This window comes from Meleagris gallopavo, chromosome 7 (assembly GCF_905368555.1).
Source record: "Meleagris gallopavo chromosome 7, MGAL_WU_HG_1.1, whole genome shotgun sequence".
Classification (NCBI taxonomy): domain Eukaryota; kingdom Metazoa; phylum Chordata; class Aves; order Galliformes; family Phasianidae; genus Meleagris; species Meleagris gallopavo.
In genome coordinates, this window is record NC_139410.1 from 3,009,634 (window position 1) to 3,028,893 (window position 19,260).

The 19,260-nt window shown below is 39.5% G+C and overlaps 2 protein-coding genes across 2 annotated transcripts in view; both read right to left on the reverse strand.

The window, feature by feature from the left end:
• Positions 1–8,479, reverse strand: part of FAM171B (family with sequence similarity 171 member B) — a 35,670-nt gene extending 27,191 nt beyond the window's left edge. The window contains exon 1 of the mRNA XM_085227637.1: positions 8,186–8,479. Coding sequence (XP_085083763.1) covers positions 8,186–8,333 — 148 coding nt within the window. The 5' untranslated portion in view covers positions 8,334–8,479. The remainder of the gene's footprint in view (positions 1–8,185) is intronic.
• Positions 8,480–11,766: 3,287 nt separating this feature from the next.
• Positions 11,767–19,260, reverse strand: part of ITGAV (integrin subunit alpha V) — a 47,498-nt gene continuing 40,004 nt past the window's right edge. The window contains exons 27-31 of the mRNA XM_085227635.1: positions 18,996–19,109; positions 18,794–18,901; positions 17,686–17,808; positions 17,174–17,283; positions 11,767–14,829 (exon numbers count right to left, since the gene is read on the reverse strand). Coding sequence (XP_085083761.1) covers positions 17,188–17,283; positions 17,686–17,808; positions 18,794–18,901; positions 18,996–19,109 — 441 coding nt within the window. The 3' untranslated portion in view covers positions 11,767–14,829; positions 17,174–17,187. The remainder of the gene's footprint in view (positions 14,830–17,173; positions 17,284–17,685; positions 17,809–18,793; positions 18,902–18,995; positions 19,110–19,260) is intronic.

Consider the following 19,260-nt stretch of genomic DNA (forward strand, 5'->3'; position numbering starts at 1 on the left):
TTTGGGAACACTGCCCACGTAAGTCTATAATAATAATTAATAATAAATAAATTTGGTGCCTCGCCAGATTTCACAACCCAAGAAATCCTCAGCAGGGGGCAGAAAGGCCATACTGCACACTGCTATCGATTTCAAGAGACTGAGCCAACTGTACACAGAGCATTTAGAAAATGGCTGCAGTTCCTGCGGCGAAGGAAGTAATCCCACCTTCTAATTTATACACACTAGAGGAAAAGAATCTACCCCAAAAATGAAATACAGGGAAGAACACCAAAGGCATACTGCATTGCATCAACAACACCACAGCAAGCAAAGAAATTAAGTCCTTTTACTGCATCTAGAAACAGCATTTGTTACATTTGGGGGTTGCTTTAAAAAAAAAAAAAAAAAGCCATTGAGGAGAGGAGAAGCAAGATCAAGATGGTCAGGAGGCAGGAGCACAGGTCAATGAGGAAAGATTATGGGAACCAGGCTTGGCTAACCTTGCAAAGGAAAGGCTTGAGAGGACCTAAACAAGTGTCCCTATAGCCAAGGACTTGCCATATTATGGTTGTGGTGCGTGGCAGGATTATCAGATTATCAGACACAGCAGTCAGAGATTGAAGGAAAGGATCTGACTGGACGTGAGGAAATTCTTTTGTTCTCTGCGAACAAGAAATCTTTGCAATAAATTTTCCAAGAGGTTTCAGGATCCCTATTGTTGCAAGGCCTGAAAGGAAAATACCCTGACCCCTGCTCTGAACTCAGCAACAACCGTGCTTTAGGCACAAGGTTGGACACAGAGCTCCTCACACTTCATGCTTGCAGGTCCTCACAGTTAGTTACTTCAAAAATCACAGAAAATATCGCAAAGGGAAAAACAAACAAACAAAAAAAACTCCAACAAATCGCAAAGGTGGTTCAGCTGCTACTTAAGCACACTCAGTGGGCCTGACTGCTTGTTTTAGGGGAACAGAAGCACCTGGCAGTTTACAGCTCAGAGCTTGATGCAAGTCATACAGCTAAGGAAATGGGATGAAAAGACAAAATATACTTTGCATGATCTTACTGTAACTCACTGTCAGTGAAAACAGGCACTGATGATTATGAAAGGAAAAGCCTTCAGTTTGACTAACGTAAGGATTGACTGGACCTGCAGATAAAAAAAACCTGAACAGGCTGTGTGCTAACAGGTCAGTGCACCAATTTATCTGGCTACGACTCCTCTGCTCTCAGCCAAAGCACTCAAGTAAACGCTCAGACCCAGGAGCTGAAGCACACACTAACCAAACCACGCCGCACAGACATCACAGCTCTTTTGGGGTGCTCTACTCATGTCAATAGCGCACTTCAATGTGAGAACACTGTTGTGTCCTAATGCACATGGCTCAATATCTGCCTCACACTCACTATGTTCGATATAAAAGGCACCACAGCTATTAATCCACCATTTGCAGGGAAACCTGCTACAGCAGGCAGTAGTTCACACGAGACTCATAGCAAAGCAACTAAATCTTTCAAAATGGGAAAAAATCTGGAGACGGGTCTAAAATATTCTTCCTGCTCTCTAACCTACCCAGAGCCACAATCTATTTCCATGTCATTTCAGTAGAGGCCAGCTCTGGCCTCTCACATTGGTATGACTGCACTGTCTTAGCCAGCACTACCAAGAGGAGATGCAGAATGCTGAAGTGAGGAGGGTCCCTTGGAAGGCCCAGCAGGTCTGACTCTGACTCTGTAACCTAATGTCCCATTCTCACGTTGAAAAAGGAAATAATTGTGTCCTGAAGTCTGACCATTTCTGCCTTTCAGTCACTCGAGGCTCTTCCTTGGCCCACACTGTAAAGCTTAATTACAGCCTGGAAGAAAAAGAAAGACAAGAAACTGAAGGGGAAGGAGGAAGAACAGAAAGGGAACCTGATAGGATTCATATGGTGAGGCCCATACAGGCATTGCCTTCAATTGTGCCACAGTCTCAGATACAGCTTTGAGAAACTGTATTTGGCCAGAGCCAGCTCTTCTGAACAGACTTAGTACGCAACCAAAATGATGAGGCACAGACCGAGTAAAGTCTTCCTTACTAAACACCTGACTTAGGGACAGAAGGTACAGCTAAAATAATTCACTCCCTTGAGATTTTCACCCCTAAGTTCCCTACAGAGGTCATTTCATCAAACACTTCCACGCTGCTGATTGTATGGCTGTGCACATTGATATCCTCATTTCAAACGTGCTATCAACAAAATTACAAGCCTCGTGTTTCCTATGAAACAATGAGTGCAAAGCAGGAAGTGCAATAGCCCCTCTGCAGCCTGTTAGACACCGTTTCCTGCAGATGCGTGGAAGACGCTATTTAGGAGCACGCATAAAGTGTGCTGAAATTCTGCTGACTATGCCCTGTCAAACCAGATTACGTAGGACAAGCTAGAACTGGTGATGGTTTCATCCTACAGAACACAGAAGGATAATTCAAAACTGCACTAAGCTCTACAGGCAAAGGCCATTCCTAACCAATGGATCTGGGTGTTCCGATGACACACCGGATTGCTCTCAACCTCCAAATCTGGAATCAAACCAGCAGTAATACAGAGGACTCACCCGTTCAGTCACATCACACCTCAAATCCTCATTCACTACGGCAAGGTACAGTGATGATAAAAAACATGCAGCTTTCTAGGCAACATAGTAATTCCCTTTTTTTTTTTTAATGCCAAAAATGAGGTTCGTTCTGAATAAGCTTTCCTTTCAGATCTTTGCGTCTTCAGAGGCTTCATCCACTCAGCAAGCTCACAGATGAAACATATCACAGATCCCCAGTGACACAGATAGCAGTTGTATTCCAAATCCCTAAACAGCCTTTTTTTCTTCAGCATCACTGCAACTGGGTGAATGTTTTTTACATATCAATTGGTCTTTGATGGTGTCTTGCCTGCCAGGAGACTAGGCGAAGCAATGAAAGTTGAACAAAACAAAGAAGGGCAAAATTGCAAACCACTTGCAATCCAGCTTCCTGCCATCACTGATGGCTCCCACTTCCTGCCACTTCTGTCAGGTGGAACCACGGGTCCCATTTTCAATCCCGCCCTTCCTTCTCCCAGCTTTTTTTTTTTTTTTTAAATCAATCCAAGTTTCTTGAAAGCATGTTTTCTGAGCTCAGAACATGATGCTGTGTAATATATTATAGGTTTCACTAAAAATACACGAAAGCTACCTACCTGTCCGGAACTCTCCACAGTACTTTCCCATTCATACCTACATACTTCCCCAAAGTTAGCAAAGTAACTTTTTCTTCTTTGCGCTCAACGACAGAAAACTGCAAACTCTTCTTTTTCTTCTATTCGGGACTGAATAGTTTAAACTGCAGAACACAAGGACAAACAAATGAAATCTCCTCTTTTTTCATGACTCTCTTCTGACTCAAACTACAGATGCTTTATCACCTCTCTCTATCTGTGTTCTAATGCCCTTCCTTGTGTTCTGTTCTATTACTAAGCTTTACAGCAGCACAGAAAGCTAAGTCACTTAAGACCATCAGGTCTAATAAATCAGGACAAGTTTAAGTCTTGCAATCTTTCTGTGCGTTCTCACCTAATTGAGAAACCATTATTACAGATTTCAGAGGCTGAGAAAATTCAGCAGCAACTAAATAGCTCTTTTCCAAGCTCCTATCAAGGAGGTGCAGACGGTTGTTTGAATTTTTATTGCTGTTTGCATAAAGCCATTTTGTTGTTGCGTGTAATACTTTTGCAGTTCTTTTTGATAATGAATCATTTTCCACCATATTGCAACTCAGTCTCTCCTAAGTTTCATGGAGGTTCTCTGTATCCGAAACATACCGATTCCCAACAAACATTTACATCTGAAATAATTTAAACCATTAAAAATTCTCTTCTGTCAAAAATCCTCAACTAGCTCCTCCACGTTCAAATAGTAAACAAGTAGTATAACTTAACTCATAAGCTTTGATATCTTAAAAATACGTCATCTCCCCTGACACCAGTTACATTCCAATACCAACTGGGTAAGAAAAACATTTTCCTGGTTGCCTAAAACAATTAACCCAGAGCTGATCAGAGCTCTCTAACTAGAGAGCCCTGACTTTCTGAGCACAAACTGTCTTGTTTAGCTGTATGTTATAACTGCTCGATTTTCTTCTTAGTAAGAGCACTGCACCATTTCCTATACAACTTTTAACTCCATACTCATTTTCTCAGGGTCTCTGCCTGCACCAGAAGCTCTAAAGCAGCACTGGGTTTATTCCTGCCCTATTAATGCCCTGCCCACTGCCTAGAGGGGCAAGACACCCCAGCTTTGTTCCACCAAGTAACAAACCAACCGTTCACACAGCACTGTATTATTAAAAAAAAAACAGAAGTGGATGACAATTTATTATCGCTAACTCAAACCAGATTGACAGAACAAGCTATCAAAATCAAACGCTGTTCTGAATTCCTAAGTACCATCTATACACTGATGTGTCATTAGGAAAAGTATTTCACTACTGAAAACAAGCACCAAAGCAAAAATTAGAAAAGCAGCCAGTCACACAAGACGGTGTCAGAAATATTTGTTTCAGTATTTCAGAAGAAAGGACGCAAAAGAAAGCTACCTTCTCCTTGAATGATCAGAACAAATAAAACAAGGAAGTTTAGAAAAATATTAGTGAGAAATCCCTTGTCTAGAACACAGCTTCAAATTAGAGAGCAACTCAGTATCAGAAGCAAATAGATAATACTGAGAAACAGGCACAGAATCCAATTGCACAGGCAGCATCCAGACATGGCTGACAAAAGCAGCCTCTTATTTTCTTCAGAGCCTCCCAGCATTCAAGTATTTCTCTTATCAGCCTCAACCAACAGAGCTGCCACCTCTACCGCTTGCATTTCACCCACCAAAAAACCAAGCTGATCTGTCATGTACAAGGCCACCTGCCATTAAAACAAACGACAACAACAACAAAAAAAAAACAGCAAAAGAAAAGCAAAATAAATTCCTTTTCCCTGAATTCCTAATATAATGTAGATTGGAGATAATTTATAATAAGTCGAAAGGCAAGTCAAGTCTTTTCTTGTTGATGCTGGGATCTCAAAGGGTATGGCATGTACCCACAGAGCAGAACACGCAGTGATACAATGTATACTTAAGGACATGATAATTACTATTCTTCAACACAGTTTAAATCTAACTTAATGTTGGATGTTTGGGGGGTTGATTTTTTTTTTTTTTTTTTTTTTTTTTTTTTTGAGACCTTAATATGGTGCACATCTTCCTACTTACTTACACACACTGTGGTAGCTCCTGCTTACACAATGGCTGTTTTTCCCCTGGCATTGTTCATTCAGTACTCATCAGACCTGCCACAGAACCGAGGCAGTTCAGTGTCACTTATGCAATTAGGGGTCTCTGCTCAGATTATCGCATATGATCTACATTATAAAGAGAATAACAACAAACCACTTCCAGAATATCCATGCTTCTTAAACATTGCCAACTACAACCGCCTCACCTCCTGCAAAGAATGTGCATTGATACACATTAGCAAAGAAAATAAATAAATAAATAAATAACATTTGCCAGGATCAAAGCCACGAATATAATTTACTGCCTCCTGAAGCCTGTGCTCAAACCCACAGACCCAATGCTGAGTATTTGAAGCTCACACTGACTTCGCTTTGATCACCGCTGCACAGCAGAGCCCAGATGTCTGAACTGACATAGAGAAAATGGAAAAACTCCCTATGAATAACAAGGAACTAAGACAGGCTCTCCACTTTGGCAATCAGCACCTTCACCACAAAGGCTGGCTTTCTCTTCCTGAATACTTTCTTCTATAATTTGGAAGAATAGCTACATTCATTACAGAGCATGAGTCAGAGTAACTTCTTGAACCAAGTCTCTTTTGTGCATGTTTTCATTGCCTAGCCCTTAGTATTTTATTATTTCTTCTGGCAGCAGTGGATTTGTTGTTGTTTTTAAGGGAGAAGAAAGAGGAGGAGAACAGAACAACTATTCAATCACGTGCAGTGGTCTCCTCGTCACTCCACTTCCATGTTAGCAGTACAGTGTGCACCCCAGCACCCTCACACACAGCTGTGCAGATGTGAGCATCTCTTCCCGAGCAGCATGGTAATTACAGTGGCAGAAGTTTGTTAAGCCAGGAGGGAATTGATCTGCAAAACTGCATAATTAGCCCAGACAGAGCAGGGACATCGATACCGGAGTGTCAAAAGAGAAAAGGTTGTGAACTCCAACCACAGCTCTGTGCCTTCTCTGTTCTAGGAGGTTATGGCTCCTGCTCCCTTTCAACACTGGAATCACAAACAACCAGCATAAATCCAAACTTAGGTTTCTCCTCTTCCGCCTGCCTGCAGATCCCCAGCACAGGGCCTGCAGCTGCTGCAGGAGCGGCCTTTCAGAGCACTGCCCTTAGGGAATGCTCTGCTGCCAGGATCCTGCGGGCAGAGCAACAGCCATTTATCCTGCCTGCCTTTCGGCAGTAAGCCATCACAAGGAAAGCTTATTGAGAGGGGGTGGGACACGAATATCTGATAAATCCAGGCCCAGAGTCAAGCCATTGCTTTTTAAAATTTCAGATGCGTCAAGATAACAAACGTTACCAATAGCACTTGACTGAAAGGAAATGACACATGAAATACAGCAACGCTTAGCAGATTTCATAGGAGATTTCCTGACGGTGATTAGTTTGTTGCTTTTGAAGATTTATCACTATAGGTTTTATCAATTTGTTATGACAGAAAAAAAAATAAATGATGATTTAGAAAGCCTTCCAACAAGCGAAACAAAGCTGCAGCTGCGCTTACACGTGACATAAACAAATGCTAAGGGGCAGCACAAATGACTGTTTCTAACATCCGTAAGGTGGGATTGGTTATGAAAGCTACATCCAGTATTACCATTTCAGGACCTGCAAAGCCATGAGACACGGTAAGCAAATAAAGCAAAGCAGCAGCCACCAGGCACATGGATCTACAATGGCCACGACTGTGAACAAATGGTGCTGGGGTCAGACTAGGTAGCACAGGGATTTTGGCAGCACTGATGGCAGTAAGGTCCAAGAGCTTCTCAAAACAAAATCAATACACAAGTCCAGAGAGAATCAGCAAATCACAAAAAACGTTCTTAATGGTCTTTTTTGTTGGTTTTAATGAGCAAAACGCTGGCTGCATAAGGTAGAAATGCTGACAGTGCCTTTTCACAGTGGTGATGCATGTCACATTCCTCTGAAAACAAGAAGAGAGCCAAAATAATGAGACAAGAATCAGTTCAAAAGGAGGACAGCCTTCCTCGCAGTCCTACAGGTAAGACCTTTTGACTTAAAGCAATTAAAAAAAATAGCAACCAATAAACCACAAAAATCAAATTAATACATTTTTTTAAGCACGTATCAGGAATATTCAAGCATCTGTTCACATTCTACCCAATGTGGCTTCTTGCTTCCCACATTTAAGAACTTACAAGACCACAATTTGGGATTTTTTTTTCCCTTTCCTTGTGCTTGTTTCCCAGTTAACATACATACTCAGTGTACATGCACTTGGGTTCAGCAGCAACCATATGCCCAAAGCTAAGTACACACTCTATCTTCTCAGAGTCAGCTGGAAATAGAAACGCACACACGGCACAGTCAAGCATATGCTCCACCAAAACCCCCAAATGGAGCCCGGGCGCTAAAAGAGCTTCAATAATTAACGCCTGAAACCATGCCGGGTCCTCCGGCGAAACGCCGTATTTCAAGAGAAACGTTAGCCTCCTCCTAATTCGAGCCGTGAAGGCTTCAGAACGTATCTATAAACGCAACGACTAATGCCTCGTAGTGGCCGTAGCTCCGCGCGCGGATACGGCGGCAGCTGGCGGTGATTCGGCGGCCCCGCGCCGGCTGAGGACGGTACCTCGCGGACGGCACCCCGCGGGGCGCGCCGCGCGCCTCCCCCCCTCACCTCCCCTCACGCCGCGGGGCAGCCGCGCTATCAAAGATGGATCCCGCTCCGCTCTCGCATCCTCCGCGCAGGTACGGCACAGCCGCACCGACACAGCCCCGCTCCGCCCGACCCTGCACCACAGCCGCTTTCCTCCCCCGCTCCATTTTAGCGCCTCGCGCAAACGAGGCTCCTCGGGTCGCGATGCTCGCGGCGGGAGGATTCTCCTCAGGGAAGGCGGGAAGCGACGGCAGGTCGGGGGCCGTTACCTGAGGCCGCCGAGGCGGAGACTCCCCCCGGCAGCGCCGCTCGCTCCGGCTGCGGGCGAGTGGCGGCGGCTGCCGCCGGCCGGCCCCTCAGCAGCATCAGCAGCAGCGCCAGGAGCAGGGAGGATGGCGGCCCGCGGGTCCCCGGCATGGCGGGCAGCCCGCGGGCAGCGGAGGAGCATCGCGGGCGAACACCGCACCGGGAGCTCCGGCTCCGAGCGGCCGCTGAGCCCGCCCCTCCGCTACGTGCCGGGGCGGGGCCGCATGGAGGGGCGGTGCTGGGGTTGCGGCGTTCCGTAAGCGCCCCTCGAGGAACGGTGACCCAGCCGCATCCCTGGGCATCGCCGCTCTTTCAGATCAGTTTTTCCCTTACGCTCGAGTCCAGCCTCCGTTGGCGCAGCCCGTCCTGTCGCTGTTGCCCAGAAGCAGAGCCCGCAGTGACAATGAGGTGAAACAGCTCTGGGCAGAAACACCGAGGCCTCACCGCTCTCTGACTGAACGGTGTCAGTCATCTGCTGGGCTGAGCGCTGAAAGCGTGTGGGGGCCGCCTCGCTGAGCATTTCATGACGGCACCAACGTGGTCCTCCCTTGATTTCAGAGAGGCAGGTGCTGAAGCTTTTCCATGCGTTGCTTCAGTAGTAAACGAGTTTCTTCAGAAGGTACAAAGCTGCTTTGAAATTTACTTCCCTTAAATTAAATTTAAAAATAGCCAAATAATGGTCTTGATTTTTAACACAGTGAGAAGCCAGGCCAAACCGTGGTGTTCAGACCTCAGATTTCTTTTACATAGTGGAAAAGGAATGCAACAGAATTACAAACTGTGGAAGAATATTTCCACTGGTTACAATGTGTATTTTCCAGGTTTTTTTTTAACAAATCTAACAAAAATTAATATATTTTTTCTTATAATTTCACATCATTCTGTGCAGTACAACATGGTTGCTTAATTGGCATTAACAATGACTTCGTAGAGATTTGGGGCTGTCACTGAAAATACAATTTTGTTACAGTTGCTGAGTTTGCTGAAAAATATGAATTCAGCCATCGTGCCCGCAAGCTGTGCTGCAGTGGGAAACTTACAGCTGCCTAAATAGGTAAGATCCGCTATTTTTCTTTACAATAGTTTGAGCACATTAGATCTCCCTCTTCTTCATCAACACCAAAAAATACATGCTGTGGAAATTATTTCTTCTGAAGGGATCTTTATTTGAATTAAGCAAAAGGGCACAGAATGCAACCATCATTTGCAGGTTTGGAGCTCTCCCCTAGCAGCTCACAAAGTGAAGAGATTCTTGCTTGCTCAGTGCCCATGTGTCCAGGTAACATCCTCTTAAGTAGCTTCCTATTCAACCTTTTATCTGGGCAAAGAGAAAGAGCCTGCTTCCATGCTATTTTATGTTCACAGAGAGCAAAGGGATCCACAGAAAGCTAACTAAATGCTGTAAGCAATTTGTTTCTTTTGTTAATTAATATCTGATGAAGGGTGTGGTATTGGGTGAACATGGATCCAATACATGTTCATTTCTAAATATTTGGGCTCTTAGAAAAAGAAAAGATAGACCAAGTTTAGTTGGAGATGGATGGTCTAACCCATTTGCAGCTGCAACATTTTAAATTAAATTCATGTTGTGAATGTGCATAATTAATCTTTATGAAGTTCTGAAATAAATCCATTAAGCACATGGTAAGAGATGATATTATTGCAAACAGTTCACAAAAGGAAGCATTATATGGAAATTTGGTGCTGGTACTGCATTTAGATAAACTTCTGAAAAGGCACTTACCCACCCTAGAAAGTACAAACAACATGAAGTTCAGAAAATAAGAAACATCACAATCAGGTTTACAGTTTCTTAACCAAATTTTCTTTTTAAAAAAGATTGTTGACTGATAGGAAGGTGAAATAAATTACTTACTGGGTATTTATTTGAGGTAATATGTCCTGCAGAAACTTCTGCAATCTCCAAAGGTTGGCCTCATACTTTTCAAAATTGGAATAGATTACAAGATATCTGCACATCATTAACCACTGAAGGGATGCAACATGATATCTGTTAATATTTTGTCAGAGACTGAAAAGCCTGTACAAAGGAACACAAAATGTAAATGCAGATATCTAATAGAAGTAACAAGCAGACATGGTCTGCATGTGAAGTTGTAAAGACCACTTATGTATTTTTAGCTTCTTACCTTCAAAGGTCTGTTACACATTTGGACACTACAAGGTTGGTCTTGGCAAGTCTTACACACCTGTGAAAGGAGATAATGGCTCAGCACCCAATGTGCAAAAGGTTTATCTGAAAGATGCAATAAAAGATTGTTTCTGAAATACTTTGTGTGTGTGACTAGGGCCTTCTGACAGCACTAATTCTATCTCTTTGTGGGAGGCTTATACAAATACTCAAAAAAAAGTCTCAGTTAACACCACATTCATGAATTACTTGAACAGGTAATTTGAAAATGCATTTATATATGCTTATATTTATTAATATACCAATAACTTAGAAACCCAGAGCATGTGAAGCAGTATAACGGAGTTGGAGATAGTAGAGTTCTGTTGATGTAAATAACCTCAAGATATGGACCATCATTTTCTTTGAGATGATTATGGCATAAGATGGAAAAACAGTGAAAAAATGCTCTGTTCCCATGTTGCTGTACCGATACAGCTCTTGTCATTAATTTCTTAATCATGCATTGTTTTGGAACTGTTATACAGATATAGCAATCTGTATAGCAGATATATATAATCTGTATATCTATCTGTGCTGATAACTAACTGAAGTTATCCAAAACTAGGCCTGCATTGGCTGCACCTTGTACTCATAGAACACTCAGAAGCATGTTTTGATTGCTGTAATAGTGTTTTGTACGTGCTTTAACTGTAGCTATTATAAAGGCACAAAATGCTGTTAAAACCTAACTACCAAGTTCTCATTATTTCAGTATCCTTTTTTTGTCATTGTCTTTAGGCCAATAAATTCTCTACTAACAATCCAGGTAACCCAGTTTTGGAGTTTTTCCTCAAGTGTTCACAAATGCCAACATTTAGTTCTTAAAAAAAAAACAACAACAACAACAAATATGCAATCAATGGAAAATAAAAGTGTATACCTTTATCATGACACAAAGTATTTACTCACAAGGATGATTGTTATTTAGACTGTAATCCTAAAATAAAGTTAGGCTAAGACGACAACAACGAAGACAACCAAAAACAGTATTTCTGAGACTTTTCCTGAACAAAGAATGAGAATTGAACATTTTCTACAATGATGCAACAGCTACAAAACCTGAGTTACTTTTGGTACACAGAAATTTCTTTAAGAAAACTGGGGTTTTTTTTGTGACGAGAAAATTCTTTCTGACCAAATCCTCATTTTTGCTTGTGGTTATGAATTCTTTTGACTTGAGATTAACCTACACTGTTTTACCTGAAAATGCAGAAGTTATGTAAATATGACCTTTTCATGGTTAGTACGTAACGGTGGTTGTAAACATACACAATGAATTACTTTAAGGTAAATTAGATATATATATATATTTTTTAAATAGTCTAGGAAAGAAAAACTAAGGAAGCCATGTTAGTTAAGAGGTATTTTATTCCAAAATTCTTAACATCAAAATCAACTCAAAATACATTTTTTTCAAACAGGTTATCCAGCAATGTTTTGAAATTGAATACACATACAGAAAAATACAACCTAATAAAATCAATTTTCAATTAAGATGAAAAGAATGCATTGAAAAGTAAACCATAGCTTAATAGCTATTTTTTGATATCAGTACAAAATTACTGTGGTGTAATACCCACGTTTTTTTTTGCAAGGTTTATAATTTAATAAAAATAAGGTGACTTCAAATGTATATTGCTCTCTTTATATGTACCGAAGACCTTGGAAACAAGTTCAAAGTTACTGAAAATATTCCCATTCATTACAAATATTTACTACATAACTAAGAAATCCAAAACGCAGCAGTCTCATTAGTATGTTAATTTTCTGCCTGTGCAAACAATGCTATAATGATTTAATGCACGAGCAAAAAATCAATGCAAAAATTCTATTACCAAGAAATACAACCTTACGTTTTCAACTTATTTATATCATAGCAAATACCAGTTGCCTTCCTGGACTAGAAAGGGCCACCTAAACCTGAAAACATCTTTTGAAGATGTTTTTGAAGATTTTGAAATGCTACATCAGTTCTTCATTTACTTTACAAAAGCCAAAGGTCAAGTTATTCAATCTTAATGAAGCATATCTGGAGAGGTCACTGAGCGTAATGCTAAGTTCCTTGGGTTATTATTTAAATCTTTTACACAATGGAAACAAACAAACAAACAAAAAAGACCAACGTTCTATGAAACAGCAGTAGCACTACAGACTCAAACCCATTATTGTACAGTCTCTAGTCATGTTTTCAAGAGTGGACTTAAAGAATATTGTACCAATTCTCAATGATTCAACATTTAGTAATGGATACAGTTTAGAATATACATCTTGTTTCACCCAATGTGGGTGGATCAACATCTTTCTACACCATCCATTTATCATGTCATTTCATCACCCCAGTTTTGTTATAATTCTTAAAAATATTGACCACTGCAAGTCAGCAAATGCTACGTCCCTTTCTAGACCAACAAAACCAGACATCTTGGCAGTTCTGATCACATTATATTGCACTTGGGAATGAGAAGCTAGAGATTCCGTATCAAAGAGCTCAGATCCCACTCTCATCTGTGAGAATCAGTAGAGCTCAGCATGGAATCGTGCTCCAGTGCGTGCCCCATTTGTTTGTAATAGAAGGCCAGTGCCACTACTTATGGGTTCGTCCCATCACTCAAGTAAGCAAACAAATAACTCTGCCTTTACTGTAATGCTTGTCTGTGGTCTGCCAACTACTTTTTATACTGGACTTCCATTTTCATTTCATAAACTCCTTTATTTTGTCTTCCTCATTAACATTGAACGTAAAGAGTATAACTGAAAGGCAACTGCAATGAATGTCAGGTTTTCTGTCATTTCATTGGACTTTGGAATAGGCCTCAACATAGACCAAAGGAAAAAAAACTAACTGGATTTTCACGGGTGCAATGTCGCTCCATTGCTGACTATTTGGGATGGTATGAGATAAATACTTCTTCAGGACCTATGGATAATCATCAGCAGAGCTCGGTGTTGCAGAAAATTCAAGTGCAACATGAATCCTTTGAAGGACCAAGAACTTGCTGATTATAGCTACAATATTTTTTAAATACTCAGGAGAGTTTAGCTAAATGGCTATTTAACCACGGACACAAATTTAGAAACATAAAAACATTGAAGCCTTTGCTTGGAATAAACTTTTTTTTTTCTTTTTTTTCTTTTTTTTTTTTTAAAGAAAAAACATGTATAATAAACTTTCTTAAGAGTTTCATAAGCATTATATGAATCTAAGATCCATATGTCAATCAAAATTTAGAACAGTGGGACAAGTAAAATGATAAACTTGGTACTAACCCTGCCAACATCTCTCAAATATTTCAATTTATGTTAATAAATGTCTGACTTTGCAGTCATGCTTAAACAAAAGCTATCTCAATTTGGTAGTGTTCCTTCGAAGAAACAACATTTCAGTTAGATTCTCCTCTTTACATTTAATAAATATTGTCAGGTATTATACCAGACAATATGCATTTTTAAATGTATATTACCTTCTATTATGCATCATGAGATGCTGCAATGATTGTAAACTGGAGCAGTTATAGAATTTCATTTTTCATTGTAAAAGATATAGCACTTGATAATGTTTCCAGTGGCTAAACAATTATGTAATTGCTGATATTATATACATAAAAATTACGCTTCTGAAACATAACTCTCTCAAAAGAAAGCTAAGAGAATTATCTGATACTGTATTTTTATTGGCTTCTTTTTAATGCTTGCAGTATGCATCTTATTTGCATTAATTTTGACCCAAGGGCATTCATTTCATTCCAAAACAGATTTTTAAAGTTCATTTAGAAGTTTTAACATCTCTCTAAAATATGTGCTATAAGAATACATCAATGCTTGTACGCCACTACACAATCTATAGTGACACAAGTGCCTATCTATTTTCTTTAATTGTACTACCAAATTTAAAATGCAAAATCAAAGACTGCCTGTACATCCTTTTAGAAAAGTGGTCTCTTCAGAACCCTCCTGAAAGAATAACGTCACTTTGAAGTGAATTTGGGATGTTACATCTATTGACATCCTCTGTATGCTCCATTTATGTATGCTACTTTTCTTTCTTTAGCCGATCAAATTAGAAGTTAACGTATGTGGGAGAAGTAACTATTTGCATTTATTCTCAAACAGAACGTCGGAAAATAAAAATTGTTTAAATAAGTCTTTTATGTAACTTAAGTAAATGGAAGAAACTTTCCATAGCTACAGTACATGTACCAACAAAATATACCTCTTTCTCTTGAAGAACAGCAAAATGATTTTCCAGTTGCCACAGCAAAATTAAGACGTAGTTAGCATTGATGTTAACAGGGCTACAAAAACCCTTCCACGTCAGCTGAAGAGATCTTCACCATGTTTTGTTGTGGTTTTTTTTTCTCCTCATCTCCTTATAGTGCCTAGACATGCAAGTAGTCTAAATAATTTCAAGTCAACCTGATATGTACATGTAAGGAAGAAACACACAAGAATTAGAGCTATTATCTGTCTGGCAGTCCCTTAAACCTTTTAACCTACTAAGTTTAAGACTGGGAAAAACAATCTTCTTGCACATAAATAATTAATTGATGAGGTGTGAGAAATAGAAGCCTGTGTAAATAACTACAGTCGTGTTTTATAGAAGTCACATTTTGAGGCCAGGATCAAAGCCTCACTCCCAATTCCTTACTATATTACTGGTAACATTATTAGAAGCAAATGCAAAAGAATGACCTTGCTCACAATAAAGACCTGGAAAATTCAGTGAAAACAGATTTTTGCCCTATATTCTCTCAAGTAAACTAATTAGATCTGAGCAACTTGTTTAAAATATAAACGTACACAGATAATATACAAGCCAAGATGTGATATACAAACTGGCCCTTTCAGCCTTTTTGCTGTCTCCCTTAACTCAAATGCCTTCATGGTCTAGTGAGTAAAAATGGTCTTAATGAAAGCTATTTGTCGATTTTATACCTCAGAAAGGAGGAGGAAATGAGAGTCAGATCAAATGGTTCATTTCAGGTAATTCTGGGTTCACTGGGCATTGCAACATTTATGGGAGAGATGCAGATGTGAATGAAAACCACAAATTACAAATTACAAAATGAGTTTTTATCCCTCCAATAACTCTTACATTTTTTTTTTTTTTTTTTTTTTTAACACAGAGATCACATCAGTATAATTAGAGAAGGAATGTTTCTTTCTGTATGTGGCTGAATTCTTTTTTAGAATAGAGAATAAACAAATCTCATATTTGTATCAGTTTAAGCATGTTCACTCTAAGATTTGTGCAACACAGCTACATATGCGAGCCAAATACCTGCTTGATTTGCACTTACTTACTAAAATGCATACAGACTTTTTACGTGCTCTCGTCAGTATATGAGGCTTCACTTTACTAGACCAACAATGAGAGAATTAAGCTAAGAATAACAAAAACCAGTGAACGCACTCACATTATTGTATGTACATAAACCAGCAGTGATATGAAATAATCTCTCTTCTGGCAATGAAATGTATTGAACATAATTAAATACCTTTTGTGCAATCCAATGTACAATGAACGAATGAATTGGAACAAGCCAACTCAACCTTCTCTTTTAAAACCCTTTCGCTTTGCCTGCAATACTCTGCTTCATTTGACCATCTCACTACTCTCTTGGGGTAGATGAAAGTGAGGCTCATGTACTAATGTAATCTAGATACATTTGGCGTAGTTTAAACCATCCCTGTTATCACTATTATCCTGCACTTGGATGTAGTCAACTATGGAATGTGGGAATTGTTAACATCTTCTCCTGGGCGCATCAGGTAAACTGTCACTCAGATAACCAACCTCCATTGCTTTGCAAGTAACTGTAACCCAGCCCAAGTAATATACAGACTCAGACTCCAAACCCTGTGGAGGTTGCATCTTTGGAGAAAGGTTTTCTCATCAGATGTGTCTGTGGGCAGCCACGGTCCAAAAACTCGTCCCTGGTCATTCTTAAAAGGCACCATGCTGCCAAGTCAGTGTGGGACGTGTGGATCTTGCTGCGTAGAAATACGTAGCACAGTCTTTGGATCTTGCCCTGAATGTTTTTGCTAGGTCCCATATAGAAAGTACATCATCTCCAGCCCTCTACCCCTCCCATGGTGCGGGCTCAACCCCTTTCATAAGGGACCTCAGGCCTGGAGTTGTATCTGTAGCATCTAGAGGGAAAGTTCAAGACAAATGACTAACTAGACAGGAGAGCAGATGAGAGTGCACAACAGGCATCACGTCTGGGATTCCACTGCATAATCTCGTATTTTTTGAGCAAGAGGAAAATCCCCAGCAGAGTGAATGAATCAAGGAATGTTGTTGAATTTTGTAAAACAAGCCGTGGTCATTTTTGTGCAACTAGCTTACAAGAGCTGGGAAATAAACTGTAGTGTACAAAAACAAGTAACTACTGAAATAACATGTCATCTTTCAAGTATCTATGGAAGCTGTTAGCTTCAGCCTAATAAAAGGAGTCTGCGTAGTAGTTCATATAAAGTCGGTCTGTTAAAAACATGTCTCCTGCATCCCAATAAGCAAACTCATAGCACTACATTTTACTTAACAGTTTTCACACGCAAATCAGTGCAGACGTGTTAGTCACATGTATGGACATGATTAATACAAAAAAGAGAATTTAAATATATTGCTCTTATTATGTGTGTGCTGATATCTTCTGACACCATCATCCTTGCAGTCGTGACTGTTTTTTTCCATGGGGGGAAACCTGTATTTGTAACTAAGATGTAGGCATTTTAAGGTTTTAGAATGTCTTACAGATAAAAGTCTGCTTAAGCTTCTGATGTTCCTTCCCCGTTCTCATGTGGTTGCAGCTGTTCTCTTTCTTGTTCTTCTTGAGGCGGTCTCACACGTTTGAAAAAGCCCATCTGTAATTCAGAAAACAATACAGAAATTGAACGATGTAATTTTCAAATATACACAGGTCTTTTTCTTTCTGCATCTTGAACAGATTTTATCTTATCAGTTATTGATTCTTTTTTCCTGCCACTCACTTTCACTTGATTTTTTGACCTCTAAGGCCAATAAATACCAGATACACACATTAAACTGATTATTTCAGCACAATCATAGACGTTTTTCTTTTTATTATTGAATAATTTATTATTATTCTTCCTGACAAAGCGGAAAAGTCTTTATGGCTAACTAAAAAGTTCACACATTCAGGTGACCAGGAAAACAATTTATTTCCTCAAGTTGCTGCTACTATTTGAAGTAATACACCACCGGTACTGAAATCAACCCCTAAGTAAACAAAATACTGTACTTACCCTGTACATAACGAGCACTAGAACAGCCAAGAGCAATAATCCTGCTAGGACAGCTAAAATTATAACCCACACTGGCACAGGCATAGGCTGTGGTTGAATGCCCCATGTAATATTTGTAGTAACCTAATAGAAAAACACAATAAAAACACATTTTGCACAGCGGTTGAATTGTGAATTCATTCATGCATTTTAAGTACTGCTTATCTGGTTTCTATTGTAATTAAAATAATCTTAATCCAGCACAAATTAACTTTTCACTCCAATGTGAGTAAGCAGCCATAGAGTAGTGACAAAAAGGCTTCAGTGACCCAAATTTAATAGGATTTTCAGGAGTTGTTTGTGTTTTTTTTTTTCTTTTCCCCTTCAGTCAGTGATACCATGGCAACCTGTACTTAGAATCACCAAGCATTATAGAACTCAACTGCAGGGTTTTGGAAATGTTTTGTAAATTAGAGAAAAATTCTTCAGTGTTTTTCTTTATTCCCCCTAAAAAGGTAAAATTCCTTAAAATTCCTTGGCAGGGGGGATTCAACTCCAGAATTTCTAGGAGCTAAAAAGCAGTTAATAATAGTAATTGGCAACTATACTCCAAAATAAGCCAAGGTCCTTTTTCTGCTCCTTTACACTGTAATGTCAACCAAAAACTTAATCTGGCAGCCAAATGGAGTGACCCATATCTTTTTTCCTGTTTGCACCTTGTCTCCTTTCTCTTTAGGCCTCGGGCAAAGATGGTCTTCAGTTTCACACATTATAATATAATCAAGGCCCAATATTCAGACTTGTAAGTGCTACTACAGAAAAGCATAATTTTCAAAATCAAATATTTCTGTAGCATAATTGCTGTTAACGAGAATACTTAGAACTCTTCACCATCACTTCCTTTTTTTATTTTTCAGTTAATTCTTTAAAGCCACAAATAGTGTTAACTCTAATTTTAGCACAAAATGTTCCCATTATTCTCAACTGTATGTAACTGAAATTTATGCATGAATCAAATATTTGATACAATTAGAATTAAACCAAGCCACAAACTGTTATTGAATAATCATTCTTTCTGTATCATTCACAAAATAATTTTGTTAACTCAGGATGGATGTACACAACTTACCACTGTGGAATTGTGAATATCTTCAAAAGAAAGGTTCTTATAAGGGAACTCTATAACATTGAACGAAGCAGATGATTTAAGGGAATAGGAGTGATTCTGATTTTCTTTCTAAACAAGAAAAACAAAATTATTATTGTGTACGTATATAAAATCACTTATGGTGTTTTTCAGAAGAGGGATCATATTGTATCCATTTACTTACGTTCATGAAAGTTTGTGTCCAAAGTCGTGATTTTAAATACAGTATTGCACTCTTCCCCCTCTCCAGGTGGCCAACTTGGCAGACTATCTTTAAACAATCAGCATTTCCACAGCCCTGTGCATGAGAAACAGACATGATATGAGAAAGATGAAAACATTTGAATATTTGTAAACGACAATATTTATGTAGATACTCATTCTATTTTCTAGGCAATGCACCATTAGCTATTTAAGTACATTAAATGAAGATCAATTTTCAATGACTA